At 48.1% G+C, this 21,638-nt stretch overlaps 1 protein-coding gene across 2 annotated transcripts in view; it reads left to right on the forward strand.

The window, feature by feature from the left end:
* Megf11 (multiple EGF like domains 11) overlaps nucleotides 1-21,638 on the forward strand; it is a 316,961-nt gene that overhangs the window by 249,523 nt on the left and 45,800 nt on the right. For both annotated transcript variants that reach the window (XM_021171815.1, XM_021171818.2), the window contains exons 8-10: nucleotides 5,964-6,100; nucleotides 11,058-11,270; nucleotides 18,104-18,278. In XM_021171815.1, the coding sequence (XP_021027474.1) occupies nucleotides 5,964-6,100; nucleotides 11,058-11,270; nucleotides 18,104-18,278 (525 nt within the window). The remainder of the gene's footprint in view (nucleotides 1-5,963; nucleotides 6,101-11,057; nucleotides 11,271-18,103; nucleotides 18,279-21,638) is intronic.

Raw genomic sequence — 21,638 nt, forward strand, 5'->3', positions numbered from 1 at the left:
GTGTTTAGAGCAGGATAGTGTGACCTGCCATGGGCCACAGTGTTGGTTAGGAGTGAGGTGGAGTTAGAACCTGAATCTCAACTCCAGAACCACCTCATGTTCTCAATCTCTGTCTCTATCTCTTTCCTCCCTCTCTCCCTTCCTCTCTCTCTCCTTCAATCTTCTTCTCTATCCCTCCTTCCGGCTCTCTTTCTCTTTATCTCTCTCTCTCTCTGTCTCTCTGTGTTTCTTTCTTTTTCTTCTCTATCATTTCCTTTCTCTTTCTCCTCCCTCTGTCCCTCTTCTCTCTCTCCACTCTTCTGAAAGGACAGAAGGATGAGATCAATTCTCATCTGTCTACTTCTCCCACTCTGACCTGCTTTTTGGAAAAGCTTCTATCACCAGTCAGGTTCCAGGTATCCAGTGCCCACCCACAGGGTTCAGGGAGTCCCATGAGTCATGGAGGGAGCCCTGAACCTGAGTGGCATCTTCTGAGATGCTCCTACGGGGCCGCTGAACTTCAGGGATGAAGGAAGGAGAAAGCTAACCCGTAGTGGTGGCTCTCTTCCTAACACACTTTTTCAGGTGACAGGAAATCTGTCTATAGGAAGCTTTGGTGCTGAGGACTTTGTTTTAAATTTTATGATAGACAATCGCATTTCTATTTTCGACATAGCATTGAACTTGCAGATTTGCATGAATTATTAATACCCCAATGCATGCCTAGTCACAATGTAATGAAGCTTCAGCTCAGGCCTGAGGCTCCTCCTAGGGAGAGCAGGGGCCAAGGAAAGGCTGCTGAAGGAAATGGCCACTTGTCCTTATCTTCCATTGCCTGACTTGCCACTGGTCCTCATGGGGTCTCGGCTGACAGAATGGTACTCACTACCCCCAGACTGCTGGGACACGGGACAGAGAAGCTTCTGCGAGGTCTGGCCTCTCTGGCCCTTCAGGCCACTGGCCCCCAAGAATGCCACAGGCCCCTCCACTTGCCTGGCTATACTGAACCCAATGTGGGCAGGCGTGTGCAAAGAGCCTAGGAGCTTTCTCCCTGAGTCTGAGACCTTGCAGAGCAAAGAGGGTAACTGCAGGTACGTGACTTGATGACAGTGGACACTGGGACAAGCAGGAACCAGGAAGTGCTACAATCAGCCCCTCTGGAGTTCCCAGGCTGACAATAGAGGCTGGATGGGATGGGTGCATTCGCACATGCTCACATAGACACAGACACTTACAGAGACATGTAAAGCTCATGACTGGCAAGAGGAGAAATGGAGCTAGAAGCCGGGAAATGGGGTCTATGATGGTGGAGGCCAGAGAAGGCATTTGAAGCTTAGAGGCTTCAAAGTGTCAGACATTAGGCATTGGAAAGGTGACTGTAGAGGCCTGCAGCTGGTCCTGGGGTTAGGATCACTTCCATAGCACCTTCACCAGTCGCTGCTCAGTGTCCCCACAATTGGTGCCACTCTGGGACAACAGCCATTAATGTGAATGCCTGAAACACTGGTGAGGCTGAGCCCCCATCTTGGCCCCTTCCTTTTGATTTTCTGTTGAACAAGGACTTCTTGAGGTGTAGCTGCTCTTGAGAGTCAGGTTTGACCAGTTGGAGGACCTTCTAAATTCTATGTAGCTCAGGAGCCCACTACAGCAGAGACACACCTGACCTTCTCAGGTGGCCAGGCATAGAGCCTCAGATCAAATGCTCAGACAAGGGTTTGTTTTTTTCATGGGCTTGGAGGCTGGGTGTCAGAGAGATAGAAAGGTGTCTTCATCAGGCAGGGCTGATGACTTCTGAGTCTCTGTCCACTGCATGGAGTCTTTGCATGATCATCTCTCTGGCCTTCTCATAGAACCCAGGACAAGCAGAACAAAGGTGGCACCACCCATGATGGGCTGAGCCCTCCTATATCACTTACTAATAAAGATAATGCACTACAGGGCCTGGGGAGCTGGCTCAGTGGTTAGGAGCACTGGCTGCTCTTCCAGAGGTCCTGAGTTCAAATCCCAGCAACTCACAACCATCTATTATGTGATCTGATGCCCTCTTCTGGTGTGCAGGCATACATGCAAACAAAGTACCCCTATCAATCAATCAATCAATCAATCAATTAATTCTTTTTTTTTTAAGGGAGAAAATGTACTACAGGCTTGTCTATAGGCTAATTTTATGAAGGCATCTTCTCAGTTGGAGTCCCCTTCCCAAATGACTCTAGCTCATGTCAAGTTAACATAAAACCAGCCAGCACCCATCATCATGTCTGTCTGTTTACATGGCTTCTAGGGCCAACGTTTAAGTCCTCAATATTTGTATACCATCCACATTACAGGTTGAACTAACCCTCCAACCGGATACATGAGGGTGGATGAGGGCCCACCTACACGAGTCTGTAGCTGCTTCTCTGCAAAGGCCCCATGTCCACATACAACCATATCTGTCAGTCTCAAGGAGATAAAGTCACAGCAAGAAAGGAACCCACATGCTGGCCCGCCTCCTCCAAAGGTCATGCTTCCAGCCAGCAGCAGTTGATCATTTATGTAGCCCTGCACCGACTCAGCAAGACCAGCTTCCTTCAGCTGACAGTCATTAAGCACCGCTCATTAAGACACTGTTCTGGCTTCCTTTGTATCTCTAATCTCAGTTATCTTTACAGCTTCCTAGAGACCAGGCTTCACCCCCACCTGTGTGGGAGGGGAGCAGGGGGTGGGGGACTGGTAGGCATCAGCATGATCTCCTGCCCCAAGTTGTCTTAGAATTCTTTTCAGGGTTAGAGGACCCTCAAACACCCCCAGAGAGTAAGGACAGAATTGCACAGAGGCCAGAGACTCCTCTTGTCACTCGTGAATCCCTAAGCTCACGAGTTTTGTGAGAAAGCTCCTCCACATCCCCAGACTGCTGTCCTCCCACTTCTGCAAACCTACTTCTGCAGTCCTCCTTTCTCTGCTCCCAAGCCCCTCCTCTCGGTGCCTCAGTGCCTGCAGAGGGGAAATCTAAGCTGAGAGTCTCCCACTTAATTCATTACAATTCAATAACATGATGCGGAAAGATGGCTCTGGTCTGGCAGGCTTTTCCTGACTGAACTAGCTTCTTCGGGGCCGGTGATTATTGATGCTTAATAACTGTGTGTTGAACAAATTGATTAATTAATTGGAGGATCATCTTCATTCTCCAGGAGAGAAATGATTATCTCTGGCATGAGGCTGAAAGGGTGGCAGGAGACAAGACTAGGCTCAGTTTGATGAAGACTTGAGATTTACACGAACTGTTTTAAAGGTGTACACTACAAGGCTAATCCCAGAGGTGGAGGCAGAGAAAGCAGCCCTCCATGCTAGTGCTTGCAACCCCAGTTCGTGTCCCTTTGAGTATCTCCCTCTGTTTTCTACCTAATGAGCTTTGCTGCCACTTCTTAACCATTGACTTCAGCCCACAGAATAGGAGTTGGGGCGGTAAGATGGCTCAGTGGGTTAGGCGATTGCCCACAAGCCCGACAAGCTGAGTTCAGTCCCTGGGACCCACAGGGTAGACAGAGAACTGACTTAAGCAAGTTGCCCTATGTCTTCCGCACACATACACATATATAAATAAACTTAAATTTTATTTTAATTTATGTATTTAGCTCTCCCCCACCCTACCCACACACACATACACTTAGTGTTGTCTTTTTTTTTTTTTTTTATAAGCTTAAGGACAATTTTATTCATGTTTAAAAGAAGAACTCCAAGGCAGGCAAGCTATAAATCTTGGCAACTACCTGGCAGAGGAAGATGGGGAAGAAGAGGAGGGAGAGCCATGACATTTGAGTTGAGCTGGCATGGAAGTCAGGCATGGGAGACAAGCAGCCACATAGCAAGAAGAAGGGCTTCAGCAAAAAAAGGGGAAATGCCCAAAGTACAGGCCAGCTTCCAAAAGACGAGAAGGCAGCTAAGCTGTCCACAATGCTTACGTTATCATGCATGTGTGTGCCATTACTAATTTATCCAACAGCTCAACTGATGGCTGAAATGCCTCTCGATAAGAATGGACACATCAGAAGTCCCTCCCTGCCCCTCCTTCCCTCTGTCCCTCCTTCCTTCCCTCCCTCCCTGTCTCAGTCAGTCATTTATTCACTTTTTCTTTCTGTTTTTGCCTTTGTGTTTTGAGACAGTGTTGAGAACACCTTGTGCTTCTGTTCTGTGAGCTCTTTGCTTTTGATGGATCCCTAGTTTCTTGAGTTACCTTCCTTTTCTCCTCCTCCTCCTCCTCCTCCTCCTCATTCTGTTTTTCAAGACAGGGTTTCTTACTCTGTAGACCAGACCAGCTTTGAACTCACAGAGATCTGCCTGCCTCTATCTCCCAAGTACTGGGATTAAAGGTGTGTGCCACCACCACAACTCGGCCCTTTCTTCTTTTCTTTTTCTTCTTTTTTGGGGGGTTTTGTTTGTTTGTTTGTTTAATAGGATCTCATATACAAATCTAACTCTCAAACTAACTATATAGTCAAGGATGACCCTTGAACTTCTAATCCTCCTGCCGCCACCTTCAGGTATGTTACACCGACTCAGGGCTTCATGCATGCTAGGCAAGCACTCTACTGACTGGGCTGGATCACCAGCCCTGGCCATTCCTTTTTGATGAGGAGTGTGGGGATATTCCAGCTAGTTACTGAAGAGTACCCATGAAGGTTGATGTTGGTGACCTTGTTCAAATCTGAAACTGTCTCTGTCCGATCCCCCACTTATGCATTTGGTTTGGTAGTTTTCAAATTCTAGACAGGACTTTGCTTTAACTAGTTCATTCTCTTGAAGTGCTAAAGACCCGGGCTTTCCCCTTAGCCCCACCTCTGGTGCTTCTGGGCAGCCAGTTCTAAACTGGAAACTACCTTCTCTGCAGACTCTTAAGGAACTGCTCTACTGCCCTCGAACTCCTAGCTACAAGATATAACAACTTGAGTCCTGGGCTTTGCATGCGACTGGTTTCCTCTTCCCAATGGCTTTAATTTAGACGTATAAAACTGTGGTGGCTGGAGTGATGGTACTGTAGTTGAGAGCACTTGCAGCTTTTCCAGAGGATCCACGTTCACTCTCTGAATCCCTGGCAGGGAGCTCACAAGCACCTGTAACTCCAGCTCCAGGGGACCCTAAGTCCCAACCTCCTCAGGTGTCCACACGCCATGGCACACATACATCACAGAAATAAAAAGATGGCTTTGGGGTTGTTGTTTTGGTTTGGTTTGTTTTTGCTTTCTGTTGTTTGCTTGCTTGCTTGTTTTGTTTTTTGAGACAGGGTTTCTCTGTGTAGCTCTGGCTGTCCTGGAACTCACTCTGTAGACCAGGCTGGCCTCGAACTCACAGAGATCAGTCTGCTTCTGCCTCTTGAGTGCTGGGATTAAAGGCATGAACCACCAGTGCTTGTCTTAAAAATCTTTTGTTTTTTAATTTGTAAAAATGTGTAATGCTACGCCCTGATGGGAGTCATATTTCTCCTCCTTCCTGTCCTTCTCTGCCCCCTTTTCTTCCTCCTTCTGCCCCCTTCTCCCTTCTTTACACTCCCCTTCCCTTCCTTTCACCATTACCTCCTTGTGAGTCCTCTGCTCTCTAGCTGGGTTTAGGAGAGGCACAGGGGTGAGTGTGTCCCCATGGCTGGTGTTGAGTGGGGGCTCTCCTATATCTGCTCAGCTCTCTTTGTCTTCACATCCATGTGAGAGGATCAACACTACGTCCTCTCCATAGCTTCCTCCAAGGTCTCCCCAAGACTCTAGGAGGACAGGTATCAAACCTGGACCCCCAGTTTCTAACCCAGCACCTGATATGTAGCAGTTACTAACTGTGCCCTGCATTGTTGGGTGCAAGAGCTAGCCTCAGCATACCTAACTGTAGCATGAATACCTAGATCTCCTGATTATACTAAGAACTTGGGGTGGCCCCTGGTGCCTCAGTGTCCCTTGGAGTATATTACCTCAGTGTGCTCTCCTTGGAGCCCTCCAAGCCTGTCCTCAATTCTATTTCAGGGAGCAGTGTGTGCCCAGCCCTGCCCACCAGGGACCTTTGGCCAGAACTGTAGCCAGGACTGTCCCTGCCACCATGGAGGCCAGTGTGACCATGTGACTGGACAATGCCACTGTACAGCTGGATACATGGGGGACAGGTAAGGTGGCATTAACTCTTGCCTATGATGTTCAGTCATTCATACCCTTAGCAGCCTTGCAGAGAGAACCATCCCTGGCCACCATTCTGGCTCTTTTCCTCAGATGGCAACTCACCCACACATTCATACCCCTCCACCATCCTGGCTGCCCTGGAGTTGCACCAGGGAAGGAGGCGAGCACCCGTCTTCTCCTCCCGAGTCTTCGCCAACAGGGAAGAGCCGAGAGAGAAAAATCAGTGTCCATATTTTGAAGTTCTTATAGAAGTAGATTTGTATTCAAAAATTGAGTTATCTCTGAAAGGTACTGACATCACTTTGTGTGATAGGAATGCCTGAGAGTACACTGAACAGGGTTCCAGAGAGATGCCATCCTTGAATGAAGCCATCCTGGCAGAGGGCACAAGCAACAAAACACAGACCCTAGAAACTGCCTTCTGGACACAGCTGGGAGACAGATGTGGGGCCAGGGCACACTGTGGGAGAGGCAGAAGCAAGGCCCGAGTATCTATGCCATGCTGAACTGGAGATGGAGGACCACACTTGTGTCCACGCACCCAGGGCCTGGTCCCCTTCCCCACCAACCATCCAGAGGGGTCCCTGCCTTTTGCCTGGCACTGTGCAGGTGGATCCAAGTTTCGCCTCTGGTTCTTGAACATTATTGTTACTCTTCTAGACAAAGTGAGAGGAGATGCTGTAAAGAAGCACAGCTTAGACTAAGCACTGGAGAAACCAGGACTGTCAATCACACGGGCCTGTCTTCTTCAATGGAAGGAAGTGTGCCTGACCACCTGGCATGCTTGAGTGACCCTTTGCTGTTCTGTTAGGAGCCAGTCTCCTCCTGAATCCCCCCCAATACCCTGAGCTTTGTCACCAGTGAATGGAACACATCTTTACTACTATCTACTATCCATCTACTTTGTGTTCTCCACCAATAGAATCTATCCTTTCTCTAGGCCCTAGCCCTGAACTTGTTCATTAGCCAATAGAATTCAAGTTTATGGGAAAGGTCACCGGTGTTTTGCTGCTTTGTAAATGATGTAGCCACAGCCCTGAAGCTTTGTTGTGAGAATTGTCATATGAAGAAGACCTTTCCCCCCAAAGTTCTCTATGTTTAAGTGTGTAAGAAAAAGCCCAGGGTGTGGGCTCTGAGGACCTGGGGTTAGGTGCTAGAGTCACCTTCTCATTACATCTTCAAACCCTAAGGTAAGGAAATGTTGGGGACCAGATGAGCCCTACCCCTGTCCTCCAGCTTTACTCTGGTGTTGGAAAGTAATGTTAGCAAACCTACCAGACACTTCATTAGCTCTCAGGGTTCACCGAGGGCAGAAATAATCCCACATGTCTCTTCTTTGAGTCTCCCCCCCCGCCCCCGTCGTCCCCCCCCCAAATCTCAGAGCAGAGAGGCTCTACAAAACCACAAGCCTCCCAGCTTGTTTTGCCAGCCCGCCTCGCCTCGGGAGAGTTGACGCAGAGCTCTGAGTGCATTTGGCTTTCCCGCCTCAACAGGCTGCCTGGTGTTTAATATTTTGTAAAATTGCCTCCATTAATTTTGTAGGTGACAGCTGCATTAGCCCACCCCAAATTATCATGAGCATATTAAAGCCAAGTGGGTATAATAATGCGGGTCTCCCCAGATCGGAGGCATCCAGCTCAAATCAAACACGAAATGTAACTTGTAATTTAATTGAGCAATGTATCTGGTTGTTAATGGCGATATTGGACACATTAGATTGATATGTTGGGAAGGAAGGGTGTTTAAGTAGAAGGTTAATCCCTGCTGTGATTACCCTCCTGTTCCACAGGCCGATTATTAGTGTGCTTTGTGTAAAATTCATTAGCAGTCTTTGCTTGATCTCTAAATAAATAAGTTGTTTAAATTGTGGCTAAGAAAAAAGGTAAAAAGAGACTGATTATGCAAATGGATTAGGTTGTCAATATTTCATTTCTAGATTATTTTGGGGGGGGGGGCAGGTAGATTCAGTGCTCCTTCCCCTGGGGTATAGCCAGGTGGGACACTCTCTTCAGAGGAGCTGTGCAGGAGTATTGCCATGCAAGTGAGCAGATGTCTCCTGGTGTGAGTTTCTCTCTCCTGACGTCAGAGATCTGAGCCCTTTCCTGCCAAGAGCTCAGTGGTCTGTGGAGAAATCTGGAGGCTGAGCAGGGACTGGCAGTTTAGGCCATGGATCTTCAGCCATTCGTTTTAGGTCCTTTCCCTCTACCTCAGTTCTTCCTTTTCTCCCTCCTCTGAGCTCCCCTTTTTCTCTCCTGCCTGCCACCCACTCTTTCTTCCCCAGCCACCCCTCCCTTTGTTCTTGCCCCAGCAGGTTGGAACACCCCAAATCTTTTTCACTGCCTGCCTTCAGCCAGCTTCCTTCCCTCACATAGTGGCTCTGAGAGAGGACAGCTAGTAGGCATCTCTCTTGAGGGGTGCTCTAAAGCTATGTCCCAGTCACTCTCTTGCTCTCCTGTCAGTCAGGATATGAAGTAGTGAAGGCAGAAACAAGGGCATCTGGTCTCTAGTTGCCAAGGCCAGTCTTGAATAGTCTGGCTGCTCTCAATTCCCCCATACACAATGCTGCCCACCCGCATGTCCACTGGAGCGTGGCCATGTGCCCTCATTTAGGCGGCTAGCCTCTACCAAGACCAGGCTCTCCCTGCCCCGTGTAAGGAAGAATGAGCCTCCAAGAAGTTATGGGTATGGTCTTAGGTAGGGTTACTATTGCTGCGATGAAACACCATGACCAAAAGCAACTTGGAGAGGAAAGGGTTTTTTTTTTTTTTCACAGTTTCACACAGTTCTTTAAAAGCAATAATGGTAGGAAGTCAAGTAGAGCAGGAACCTGGAGGCAGGAGCTGCTGCTGAGATCTTGGAGGGGTGCTGCTCACTGGCTTGCTCTTCATGGCTCATTCAGCCTGCTTTCTTGTATAACCAAAGACTGCCTCGACAGCCCAGGGGTGGCCCTATCCACAATGGGCTGGATCCTTCCACATCAACCATTGATTAAGAAAATGCCCTTCAGGCTTGCCTGCAGCCTGACTTTATAGAGGCATTTTCTCAATCGAGGCTCCCTCCTCTCAGTTGATTCTAGCCTGTGTCAAGTTGACATAAAAGTAGCCAGCACAGGGTACACTTAGAATATAAGCAAATGAGGATGTAGCTCAGTAGCGTGCTTGCCTAGCATGCATAAAGACCTGAGACTGCGGGAGACCCCTCTTCACTTGAAATGCCTGGTGTGTTCCTTCTGTACCCCCAGTGCTGAGTAAGTAGGCTTTGATGGTTCATGCCTGTAAATCCAACACTCAGGAGGTAGAAGTAAGAGGATCAGGAGTTCAAGGTTACACTTGAATACAAAGCATAAACTTTAGGGGGAGGGGCTGGTGAGATGGCTCAGCACACAGACTGCCTGCTACTCAAAGCCTGAGTTCCATGAGTTCCCTGGAACACTGGTGTAAGTGGAAGGGCAAAACCAACTCTACAGCCTGTCCTCTGACCTCCACACAAGTGATAATTAAACTGCTTCTAATTCATCAAGTTCACAATCCCATTCCATTTCAGAATTCTTTTCTCTGAGCCTTCTCATGCCTGAAACTAAGGCGAGAGGGACATATCTGCTGTGTTTTAAGAACTGAAACAAATTTTTAATAAGAACAGAGAGATAAATCAGCAGTTGAGAAATTTATTTAAGAGTACCAATAAATAATGGTTTCCTGGCAACCTTTCTGAATCATAATATACCTTTTTTTAAAAATTAATTACACGCATGGTGATGGGTTGTTGGCATACTTTCTTTTTTTTTCTATGCTACTTTATTGGGTTCTTATATCTACCACCCTTCCAACCCATATTCAATCCTAATCCCTTCCAATCCCCCAACACTAGATAGAAGAGAGAGAAGATTAGAGGGGGGAGGGAGTGTCCACCTCTTTAGACTACTTCCTGCTGATCGGGAGTATTGGGTTCTTTGGGGCAAGTCCAATCTTTGTCATTAGGATATCTCCAACTTCTCTTTGCTTACAAGCACTTGACAAGCCACAATAGGAACTAGCACCAGGGCGAACAGCAGCCACCCCAGACCCTCTCAGGGCTCTTTCCTGTATCCCTCTCCAGAGCCCCCAGAATTAAACTATCTGCAGCTGGCAAAGGTCACGCCCCCTGCTAGTGGACAAGACAATCATAATCACCTGCTGTGAAGCAGCCTCTTATCCACACCTGAGATTAAAACAAAAACCTAGTCACATAAAGAAACTAAGATTCTCAATGGGCCTTGCAAACTGATGGAGGAGGAAGACACATCTACTTAAGGGAAGAAGTCTTATGGCTCCACAGGACAGGGGAGAGAGGCTTCTGTCTGAGACTCGAGAGGGAAAGCACATATGAATAATCCCAGCAGTCAGGACTTTGGACCCTAGGATTGCTGTGAATTTGAGGCCAGCCTGGTCTATATAAATATTATTTAAATATAAATAAACTGGTTAATTATACAAGTAATTATAACAAAAACTTTCATCATGAATTTTGAAAGAAACAAACATTCAAGCATTTAAACTACAACACACACATTTTATCACACTTAAAAAAAAAAAAAAGGATTTCAGTTACACAAGGCCCATAATCACACAGGGTGGTCTGGAACCCATCAGGCTGGCCCCTAACCTAAAGGAACCATCCTGCCTCAGCCTCGCTAGTTGCCAGGATTATAGGCATAAGCCACTACGTTCAGCCTTATCACAACTTTTGACAACAGAAAAAGAAACAAAGTTTTACATCTTGACACCGGATAATAGCTCATCCTGGCTGCTGAGGAGACCTGGGGTGAAGTGCCGGTGGATATAGGGGAGGAGACTGGGAGGGAGGGAACTGTCCAGGCATTCCAAGTGAGGAGGGGTCTATGCAGATGCAGCAAGTAGCCCAGCAAGGGCTCCGCCCACGGCTCCCTCCTGCTCTGCTCTCCCACAGGTGTCAAGAAGAATGTCCCTTTGGAACGTTCGGTTTCCTGTGCTCTCAGCGCTGTGACTGCCACAATGGAGGTCAATGTTCACCAGCCACAGGGGCCTGTGAGTGTGAGCCTGGCTACAAGGGCCCTAGCTGCCAGGAGCGGCTATGCCCTGAGGGCCTGCATGGCCCAGGCTGCACCTTGCCCTGCCCCTGTGACACCGAGAACACTATCAGGTACGAGCTATGGACAGGTAAGCTTGAGGCAGGGGCTAGGTGGGCCCCTGATGAAAAAAGGCTTCCCAGGCTGAGGCTCTACCTCCAGGGTGGCCAGCTGGCCAACTGGAAGAAGGAGCTGGGCCTTTGGGGCTTTGCTCTCTCTAATAAAAAGTGAAAACTAATGCCACCAGATCTTAGGTCACCTGCCACCTGTTCTTCATGTTCAGCTACTGGGCTTCTCAAGCCTCACACATGAGGAAGGGAACAGCCTAGTGACACGAAGAGGCAGGGGACTAGGATTGGATAGTTCTGGGGACTGAGATGAGGTGAGAGGGCTCATGGTGTGGTGGCTGGTGAGCTATCTTGGAGAGTCCTCTTCACACTGAACATCTAAGCAGAGGCTGGAGCCATAGAAAGCCCATCTGGGACCAAAGAGGCCCTGACTTGGTAGGAGAGGATGAAGGAAAGGGATCAGTCTCTGTGCCCAGGACAGCTTGAAAGCATGGGGACAGTAGCTAGTCTTACTCCTGCTTCCAGAGCGGTCTAGGCCTGAGAAACAGAAGAGCAAATGATCTCTGCCTCCTCCATCCCTTTCCCTTCCTTCTTACCACTCCAGCTGCCCTGCTCTCTGTTAGGAAGCGGGGCTCTCTGCCCCAGAGTTACCTCATCGCCCTCTGTCTGACTGCCTGTTTCTGTTATCAGGGTAGAAGGGGTGGGACACCCCTATGAATGGCCCAGGAAGACAAGCTGCCCAGGCAGCGGATGCTGAGCAGATGGCCAGGCAGAGAATGCCTCTCTGCTCTGAGACTCCTCTTCACCACAGTGTTTGGCTTTTCACAAGTCACCCTGGACCTCCTGTCACTGCAAGCAGGGCATCTTGGCATGTATCAGCTTAGATAAACATGATTCCTTGGTGGCATCTCAGAGGACTATACAGAGAGGGCTTAGAGCCAAGATAGCTGGTCTGTGCATGACTTGAGTGTCCCCACAGGGCAGGGCTAGGTTACAAGAAGGAAGCCCAGGTATCCTTAGGACCTCAGGTTCTGAGTATTCACTGGTATTAGGCACTTGCTGGCATATTTTTCCAATACCAGGCACCTCCAGTTGTGTCTCATAGCCCTGCTTGATGTCCTAACGATCAAAAATTCCATCAGCCAGAGCATGACACACCACTAAGTGTATAACACACCTAGCATCAGAGGTTGAGAGATGTTAAAGTAGAAATATATGTACCTGGCTCTGCTGGGTTCCAATGTATGTCCCGGTAATTGTGACCTGAGATATGTGCATAAAAAGTCACGAGAGAGCACCATGTGGGGCAGGAAGGGCATCCTAGAAGAGATGGCCTTTTGCCTGAACTGGAGGACAGGATGAGAGATCTAAGGGTCCCAAGTATGGGAACTCCACGGGTGGAAGACAGCATGGGGACACTCCATCCTTGCTGGGAAGCCAAGGACAGGAAGCAAGGAGGCTCCTGAGGTCCCCATTCAGGAAGAGTCCCCACCACAGAGATCCACTCAAGCCCCAAATTAAAAGGCCATTGTTTCCCTCCCTTCCCCGGGAACCGCGCACTGCATAATTTATCTTTCTTCTGAAGGAGTCCTCCATGCATTATTAATCTGGAAGGACTCCCTCTTCTCTGTCGCTAATCTCAGCCCATCCAATATTAATGATTATTTGCTTTACCGTCTTTAACGTGTGTCACGTTTTAAGGAACGGGGAGGCAAGCGCCATCCTTAGGCGTGGATCCTTGGATGGTGCCTGCCCAACCAGCTCTGGGCAGTGCTCCAAAGCACTTCCTCCTTGGTGACTGCCTTGCCCCAATCCTGGACCCTCAAGGGCACCAGCAGCCTGCCTCTAACCACTGTCTCGGCCGTCAGTGACAGGCATGGCTGAGCTTATCTTAAGCAGTGCATCCTCCTAGATAGTTCTGCCCCACTTGCTTTTTAAATATTCCCCGTTCTCCTGGTGTGCCAGCCTTATGACTGAGCCCCTGACACGTGTGCTGCTCAATCTCTATCAGGCAATCCACCTGGTTTGGTCACACAGAACAGTCTTGTGCTCTATAGACTATTCAGCAGGGTCCCTGGCTCCCACCCATCAGATGCACAGCTCACTCCCAAGTTCTGACACCCAAAGATGATTCCAGTCAGTGCCAAATGTCCAGGTAGGATAGAGAAAGCAAGATGTCTGAGGTGAGAACCTCTGGTCTAACTGAATTCTTGCAGCTCTTGGTGTTGTTTAGAGCAGGCCTATTCCTTTGTGTAGACATAGCTTAGCCTTTCTCCCCCAGGAAGCTTTGCCTGGTTGTAGATAGAGCCTTCTCTTGGGATATGAAGAAAGTAAAGACTTGCAGCTAGGGGCTGGTGAGATGGCTCAGCAGGTAAAAGCACTGACTGCTCTTCCAAAGAAAGGCCCTGAGTTCAAATCCCAGCAACCACATGGTGGCTTACAACCACCCATAATGAAGTCTGACACCCTCTTCAGGTGCGTCTGAAGTCAACTACAGTGTACTTATATAAAAAATAATAGATAAATCTTTGGGCCAGCAGAGGTCATAAAATTCAATTTCCAACAACCACATGAAGGCTCTCAACCATCTGTACAGCTACAGTGTACTCACATACATAAAATAAATAAATAAATCTGTAAAAAAAAGAAAAAAGAAAAGTCTTGCAGCTAGGGGTGTGCCTCAGCTGGTAGAGCATTTGCCTGGCATGCATGAGCCCCAGCATAAACTGGGCATGGTAGCACAGACCTGTAATTCCACAGAGGCAGAAGGGTCAGAAGTTCAAGGTCATCCTTGGCTACATGGAAGGCAGAATGGGTATCATGGGCTCTTGTCTTAAACAAGGGAAATGGGGGCAGGGGAGATGGCTCCACCATTAAGAACCTTGACTGCTCTTCCAGAGGTCCTGAGTTCAACTCCCAGTAACCACATGGTGGCTCATACCATCTGTAATGAGATCTGGTGTGTCTGAAGACAGCTACAGTGTACTCATAAACATTAAATAAATAATAGAGCCGGGCGTGGTGGCACATGCCTTTAATCCCAGCACTCGGGAGGCAGAGGCAGGTGGACTTTGAGTTCGAGGCCAGTCTGGTCTACAAAGTGAGTTCCAGGACAGCCAGGGCTATTCAGAGAAACCCTGTCTTGAAAAACCACCACCAACAACAACAACAACAAAAAATAGATTTAAAAAAATGGATGGGGAGGGAGAAAGGAAGCAAGGGAGGACAGGAGGGAAGGAGAGAAAGAAGGGGGAAAAAGGAGAGAGGGAAGAAAGGAAGGGGAAGAGAGAAAAAGGCAGGCAGAGGGAGGACCTATGATTCTAATCTTAAGGCAGTTAAGCTGCAGGTACTGAGTTGGGGTTTGTCCCTCCATCCTGGCCTCAGATCTATTGTTAATCTCAAAGATGGGAGGAGAAAGACTACTGCACAAACCATCATGGCCATATTAACTAAAGCAACCTTCATTTATTTATTTATTTATTTATTTATTTATTTATTTATTTATTATATGTAAGTACACTGTAGCTGTCTTTACACACTCCAGAAGAGGGAGTCAGATCTCTTTACAGATGGTTGTGAGCCACCATGTGGTTGCTGGGATTTGAACTCTGGACCTTCGGAAGAGCAGTCGGGTGCTCTTACCCACTGAGCCATCTCACCAGCCCTAAAGCAACCTTCTTTATCTGTGTATACAGGCAGGCATCCTCCTCCTAAGGGGAGTTTGAGAAGTCAGCATCGGAGGTGAGGAAGACAAGGCTTTTATAGCTCAGATGTAGAGGATTTCCAAGTGGGTGATTTGTCGGGCGAAATAGGCAGGGTTACAGGAGCAGAATGAACAGAAGCCTGACACGTTAGTCAGAATGACCTCCGGAAACAAAGACATGGTTGCAAGGTGGGCACAACAAGTTACTAGGGCAGTCATACAACCTTTTGAACAAAGGTAGGGTTGCAAGATGGTTATAAACTTGGTTTTTCAAACAAAGACATGACTGCCATTCCTGGAACAGGCAGAACAGAACCATTTGTAGTTCAGGTTACAGATGGGGCATAGGAAAAAAACAAAACAAAACAAAAAAAACTAGCTTGTCTTTACTATAAGATGGCTTTTAAGTCTAAGATGGAGGTGGGCTGGTACTTCACTACCCAGCTAAGAAAATACCCTGATCTATGCCTCTCCTCTCTGAGCCAGTCTTCGGAAAGGGAGCAACATTTCTTGTGGTCTTTGGAAGCAGAATGGAGGGGCAGTCATTAGAAGCCATGCCTCATTTGTCCCTAAACTTGTGTAGCACTTGAGATAAATGGTGGCTTCCAGTCTCTGGCATCCTTCTGAAGAGATAGGGCTCTAAGCCCAGCCCAAGAGAGCCCTGCTCCCCTGCCCACCCACAGCCTCTCCCTGCTCCTTCCCCTTTGGCTGCTGCAGAGAAGTTATGGTTGCCCTGGGAAAGAGCAGGCTGGTGAGCTTTAGTTTCCTCTGTGGACTCCGTGATAACACAAAAGAGGCCACTCTCCTTCATAGATCATTCACCTTGAGGACAGTGTCTGGGTGTCAGGCCTCTTAAATGTTCCCTCCGAAATTAGATTGTCATAGATGAATTCCAGGAGCCACGATGGCAGATTACCTTTGAAAGATTTGATTTAGCCAGCAGATGCCACAGAGATAGAAATCTCATCAGGGCAAAAGAAAGGCTGAAAAACCCACCCCTCGAAGCCGCTGCCGCATTGTGCAGCTTTCGGCTCCTGTTAGCTAGTGATTAATCTGTGTCTGGGGAAAAGGAAGAAAGGGGGAAACCTGATAACAGAGGAGGCAGCCTGTGCATCAGTGATGGGGACTTTGGTCCAAGCCTCCCCTGGCACTGCCTGAACAGCCAGGTCACCCAGGGGAAGCGAGGCCTTCACAGGCAGAAGAACTGCCATGAGTTCAAAGACAGCTGGTCTCAAAAAAAAAAGCAAAAATGAAAAAAATCAAATCATTGTCTGCCATCACTCTGCAGCATCTTTCCAAAGGGAAATTTAAATTAAGAAGTTAGATGTCCTGTTTCTAGAAATAGAATTGTAGGGCTTGGGATATAGTTCAGCCTGCAGAGTTTGCCTAGAGTCTCAGTAACTGTTCTATTCCTATAAAGAGACACTGGGACCAAGGACCAAGACAACTTAGAGCAGAAAGCATGTTGTTGTTGTTGTTGTTATTTTTCAAGAAATAGTTTCTCCATGTAGCCCTGGCTGTCCTGGAACTTACTCTGTAGAGCAGGTTGACCTTGAACTCAGAGATCTTCCTGCCTCTGCTGGCTTTAAAGGTGTGCTCACCCACTTATCCGGGTGACCTTGGGTAGGTCTCCGAACCTCTGGGTGCCACCTGTAAAGTGGAGATTCACATTCCTACTTCACAGGTTTGTGGAAGATAAGAAATGTATGTGTGAGGTGCCTGGTACTTTCATAGCCTGGCCACATATTATTTATTATTATTCAAATTGCTTCCATTTTCCTCTGTTATAAATAATGCTCTAGGGAACATCTCTGTGTATAAATCTTCCTCCACAATCACAGCTATTTCCTTAGGATAGATTCTTAGAAATAGAATTACAAGGCCGGGGTATCTGCATATTTTTAGGTCTCCTGATACGTAACCTCAGATTGTTGTGAAACCTTTACCAGCATTTGAAAAGCCCGTCCATGTTTTGATAGAGAGAAGGTGATAGCCAGTTGTTTTGACTGGATGATTAATGAGACGAAACATTTTCTGAAGTGATTATTAGCTACTGGTGCTTATTATTCTAGAATCGTCTTCTCTGGTCCACCCCCTCATTTTCAACAAGAACACCATGGCCCCCCAGAAGAGAGGCTAGCTGGGCTGCTCACGATTAGTCTGTTCATTAATTTGTTCGTTTTAAGCACATCATTAGGTCAGCATTTCCCCTGTGCGGAGAACCCCACTGGGCCCCGAGAGGTGACAAGACGGACAAGGCTCTCCCCCAGGGAGCTGAAACTTAGTGGGTGGACAGAAAACAAGCAAGTCAACAGACACAGAGAATAATTAAACACGGAGGCCTGGGGATAGCTCAGCCGACAGACTGCTTGCCTGGCACGCACAAAGCCCTGGGCTTGAATTTCAGCAGGGCCTGAACCGGTGGGAATGGTACACAGCTGTTAACTGTAGAGGTGCAGAGAGCAGGCTCAGAAGTTCAAGGGTGGAAGCTGGTGAGATAGCTTAGCAGCTAAAGTTGCTTACCACCAAGGTTAATGGCCTGAGTCCTACGCCCGGGAGCCACCCGGTAGAAGGCGAGCGTACTCTCACAAATAGTTCTCTGAGCATTACACATGTGCCGTGGCATCCGAGATCCCATACACTGCATAAAAATGCACAAAGTTCAGGACCATCCTCAGCTATACAGCAAGCTTAAGGCCAGCCTGGGCTCCATAGGCCCTGCCTCAAAAAGAAAATAATTAAATATGGTAACGCAATTGCATTCCTATGTGTGTAAACTGGACAGTGAATATGTTCTGGGAGGAAAAAGAGCTTGCAAGCTCTGTTACAGAGCTTCAGGAAGTCCAAGTGGCCGGTCCCTTGGAGACAGCCATTGTCAGAGAGGCCACCCTTTCTACTAATGCTATTTTAACTACCAGTGCTCTACGATATGGAGAGCTACTAGTGTCATGGTCACCTTCCCTCATGCCCTCCCTCCCCCAGGAGCGATGAGAGCCTATGTACAGCCATGTATCATCTCATAAACAAACAAGGCATGACTAACTTAACCACAGGGGTCCTTTGCTCTTACTACTGTGGCCAAAGGAAGGGACACAGTCGCAAGCCTGTTCTCTTCTTCCTTCTGTCCTCTATTCAGCTGCCATCCAGTTACTGGAACTTGTACCTGCCAACCAGGCTGGTCTGGCCACTACTGCAATGAGTCCTGCCCTGCCGGCTACTATGGCAACGGTTGCCAGCTACCCTGCACCTGCCAGAACGGTGCTGACTGCCACAGCATCACCGGGAGCTGCACTTGTGCTCCAGGCTTCATGGTAAGTCAGGATGGGCCTCTCTCTCCCAGCCTCCCTGCTCCCCAGGGAGCCAGCGACAATCTAGAGTGTGACCCTCTACCCAGAAACGAGGGGTAGGACTCTCTTTCTATGTCACCTTCAGGCATAGTCTGTGACTGAGAGCCCTTGAAGCTGTTCTCTGAGGTTTACAGCTGCAAGAGTGGCTGCAAAAGGGCCACTGTTAGTCTGTCACTGTCCCTGACTCTGAAAGTGTCTTTTTCTCTGTCCAGTTCTACCCTGCCCTCTGTGCACGGGTGCTGACTGCCACAGCATCACCGGGAAAACAATAGTTTTCACAGCATTATTACCCCAGCTCACATAAGCAGTTTGTAGTCTCCTTTTTGATTGTTTGTTTTAAAACAAGGCCTTCTTACTATATATATTCCAGACTGTCCTGGAACTCACTATGTAGACTAGGTTGGCTCAAAAACACAGAGATACACTTACCTCTGTGATTAAAGGCATGTACTACCAGGCTAGATAGCGCTCTCTCTCTCTGTCTGTGTGTGTGTGTGTGTGTGTGTGTGTGTGTGTGTGTAGTGGACGGATGCTTGTGTTGGGGGGCGTGTCCTGAGGACTGAACCCACAGCCTCCCACACTGAGGAAATGTATGCCCTCTGAGCTCTAGCTCCAGCCCCATCCTTTCTTTTATTCACGTTTCTCTGCACTGGTTGGACCTCTTAGTTCTCAGATGGCTGCCTAGAGGAGCAGGAACTGATAGATGCCCAGTTTCCCCAGCCCTCCCCTTCCTGCACAATATTAGTTAGGATTTTCCCCATGTTCACAGCCAGTGTTGCAGCGAGCATCTTCTTACAAGCAGCTCCCCACTCCGCCGTCCCGTTGAATTATTTCCTCCGGGTGAATTCCCAGGTCAGCGGGCACGATATATTCACAGCGTTTGATGGATGTTGCCAGATCACTTTCCCAAAGGATTATATAAATCTAAGCTGTCTCGGGTCGTATATGCGTGTGCCTTGTTCAGAACAATTTTTTCTTGCCTATTTTTTTTTTCCAGGATTGCTAATTATATAGGTAGAGAATAGCTCCTAAATGTTGCTCTCATTTGCATGTCTGATTACTAGGTAGAGCGAACGTTTCCCTTACGTGTTTGTTCAGTTTGTATTTCCTCATCAATCATGCTGGGTTTACAAGGTTTGATTTGGGGGCGGGGGCGTTGATACTGGGATGGGATATGCTCAGCTGGTCAGAAGAGCCTCCCACACTTGGACATCCTCATGGGGCAATTCCCATTGTGCTTTGAGAAGTGTTTTTGGAGTTGAAACCTGTGGCCAGGTCACACACATCCTGGTTGTCCTACCTACCAATTGTGTGACCTTGGACCCAGTCTCTGGATTTGGTTTCTTCCTCTACGAAGTGGGCACTCACCTTACAAGGTTGTTTACAGGTTTAGAAAAGGGATTTCTAAAGCCACTCTAGATAGGGGCATTGGTAAATTTCAGGTTCAGATCCAGCATGTCTGTGGTGTGGTGAAGCTTTAGGTATCTGAGAGGTTCCCACAGGATGTGGATGCTGCTACTCGGTGGTTCTCACTGTGCAGGAACCAGACACATAACATAGCATTTTTCTTTTTGTCTTTCCTTCCTTCCTTCCTAAAGTAATTGTTTTAAAGATAGTCTTATATATTGTAGGTTTTTTGGCTTGCTATGTGCCAGGTATAGCCTGAATGAATTTCTGGTCCTTCTGCTCTACCTTCTCCCAGTGCTAGGATGACAGGCATGGACCAACAAACGTGGCCTGTGCAATGCTCTGGATGAAACTTAGGTCCTCATTCCGTTCATGACAGACAAGCACTCTACTGTCTAAGGTTCCTTCTCCAAGAACAGGCTTTTCAGCTTTGGCGGCAAGGTCATCAGGCGTGGAGGTGCCGGTGTGCCTGATCCAGTGGTGAGCTGGCTGGCTGCCATGGGATACATCTACTGAGTCCCAAGCCCTGGGTACTATCATGGCAGGGGATCTTTTGAGAGCAAATGTCCCTGGTCTGCAGAGCAAGGATCAGACAAGATGTCATCATGTCCCATTATGCTCCTTGCCAGAGCTAAGGCTGGGTGGATGCTCACTATGGTCTTGATAGGGAAAGAAGTCTGTCCCTTCCACCCAGTTTCTCTCTGACTTGCCTGCCTGTGTTGGCATGAATTCTGGCCCATAACTATCACAAAGAATTGAAGCACTAGGAGCTGGAGTGGAGGCTCGGTGTTTAAGAGCACTGACAGCTCTTCCAGAGGCCCTGCCATCAGTGCCCAGCACCCACATTGATGCTCAAAACTATCTAAACCTCCACTTGCAGAGGACTTAGTTCCCCGTTTAGGTCTCCGAGGGCACCAGCCACATGAATAGACAGGCAGGCCTAGCACCCACACATATTTTTAAAAATTAATAATAATAGCAGCACTCTAGATTTAGAGTCTTGGAAATAGTCATTTGGAACTAAAGATATCCCATCACCAAGAGGTCAGGCAGAAAAGCACTTGGTGATAGGTATCCACTGCTGTTCTGCCATTCTGTCCCTGCCCTAGCCTGGCTACTGAGGAAGGCCTTGTGGCTTAGGAGTGACTTCTCCTTTCAGGTCCCAGGTCCTTCCTACACCAATGTGAATGGGCAAGGGAGGATGAACCTGCTGATTTTGTTTTATTAAGCTTGGTTTTAGATGCAACCTCAGGCAGCCTACGCTGGACTTGAGCTCACTGTGTAGCTCCCCGTCTTCCTACCTTTCCCCACTTACTGCTGGGATTACAGACACACACCACCATTTTATGCATCGCTAGGGGCAAAGCTCAGGGTTTCATGCATGCTAGGCAAGAACTCTAACAACTGAACTATGCCCCCAGCCCTAAACCCACTGACCTCTGAGATGGCTTACTGAAACTTTAATATTTTTCAAAACTTATTTTTAATGATGGTTCTTAAATGCTTTAACCTCCCTTTAGCCCACCACCCACCAGAGATAGTGGAAAAGGAAGGATATGGGGGCAAGGGGTGGGGGGAATGGACCTGTTTAGAAAGTTTCTTTGGAGCAACTGTGTTGTCTGGAAATCAGCAGTTCAGTTCACAAGTTAGCAGGCGGCAGCAGTTTGATCCACGCATAAACACCTCACGGATACACCAGCAGTCCAGTTCGGTAGAGTCAAGTTAGCAACAGCGGTGATATGACGTAGGAGAGACAGCCAGGCCTCAGGCTGGGCTCAAGTCAGCAGGAGGGACCATCAGGAAGACCAGAAGTTCTCAGCTGTGCCTCTCTCAGGGAAGTAAAGATCAGCAAAGACTCACCCACCAAGCTTGCCTCTGTAACTCTGCAGAGTCCTATTTATACCCTTCAAACATCAA

Source organism: Mus caroli, chromosome 9 (assembly GCF_900094665.2).
Source record: "Mus caroli chromosome 9, CAROLI_EIJ_v1.1, whole genome shotgun sequence".
NCBI lineage: Eukaryota > Metazoa > Chordata > Mammalia > Rodentia > Muridae > Mus > Mus caroli.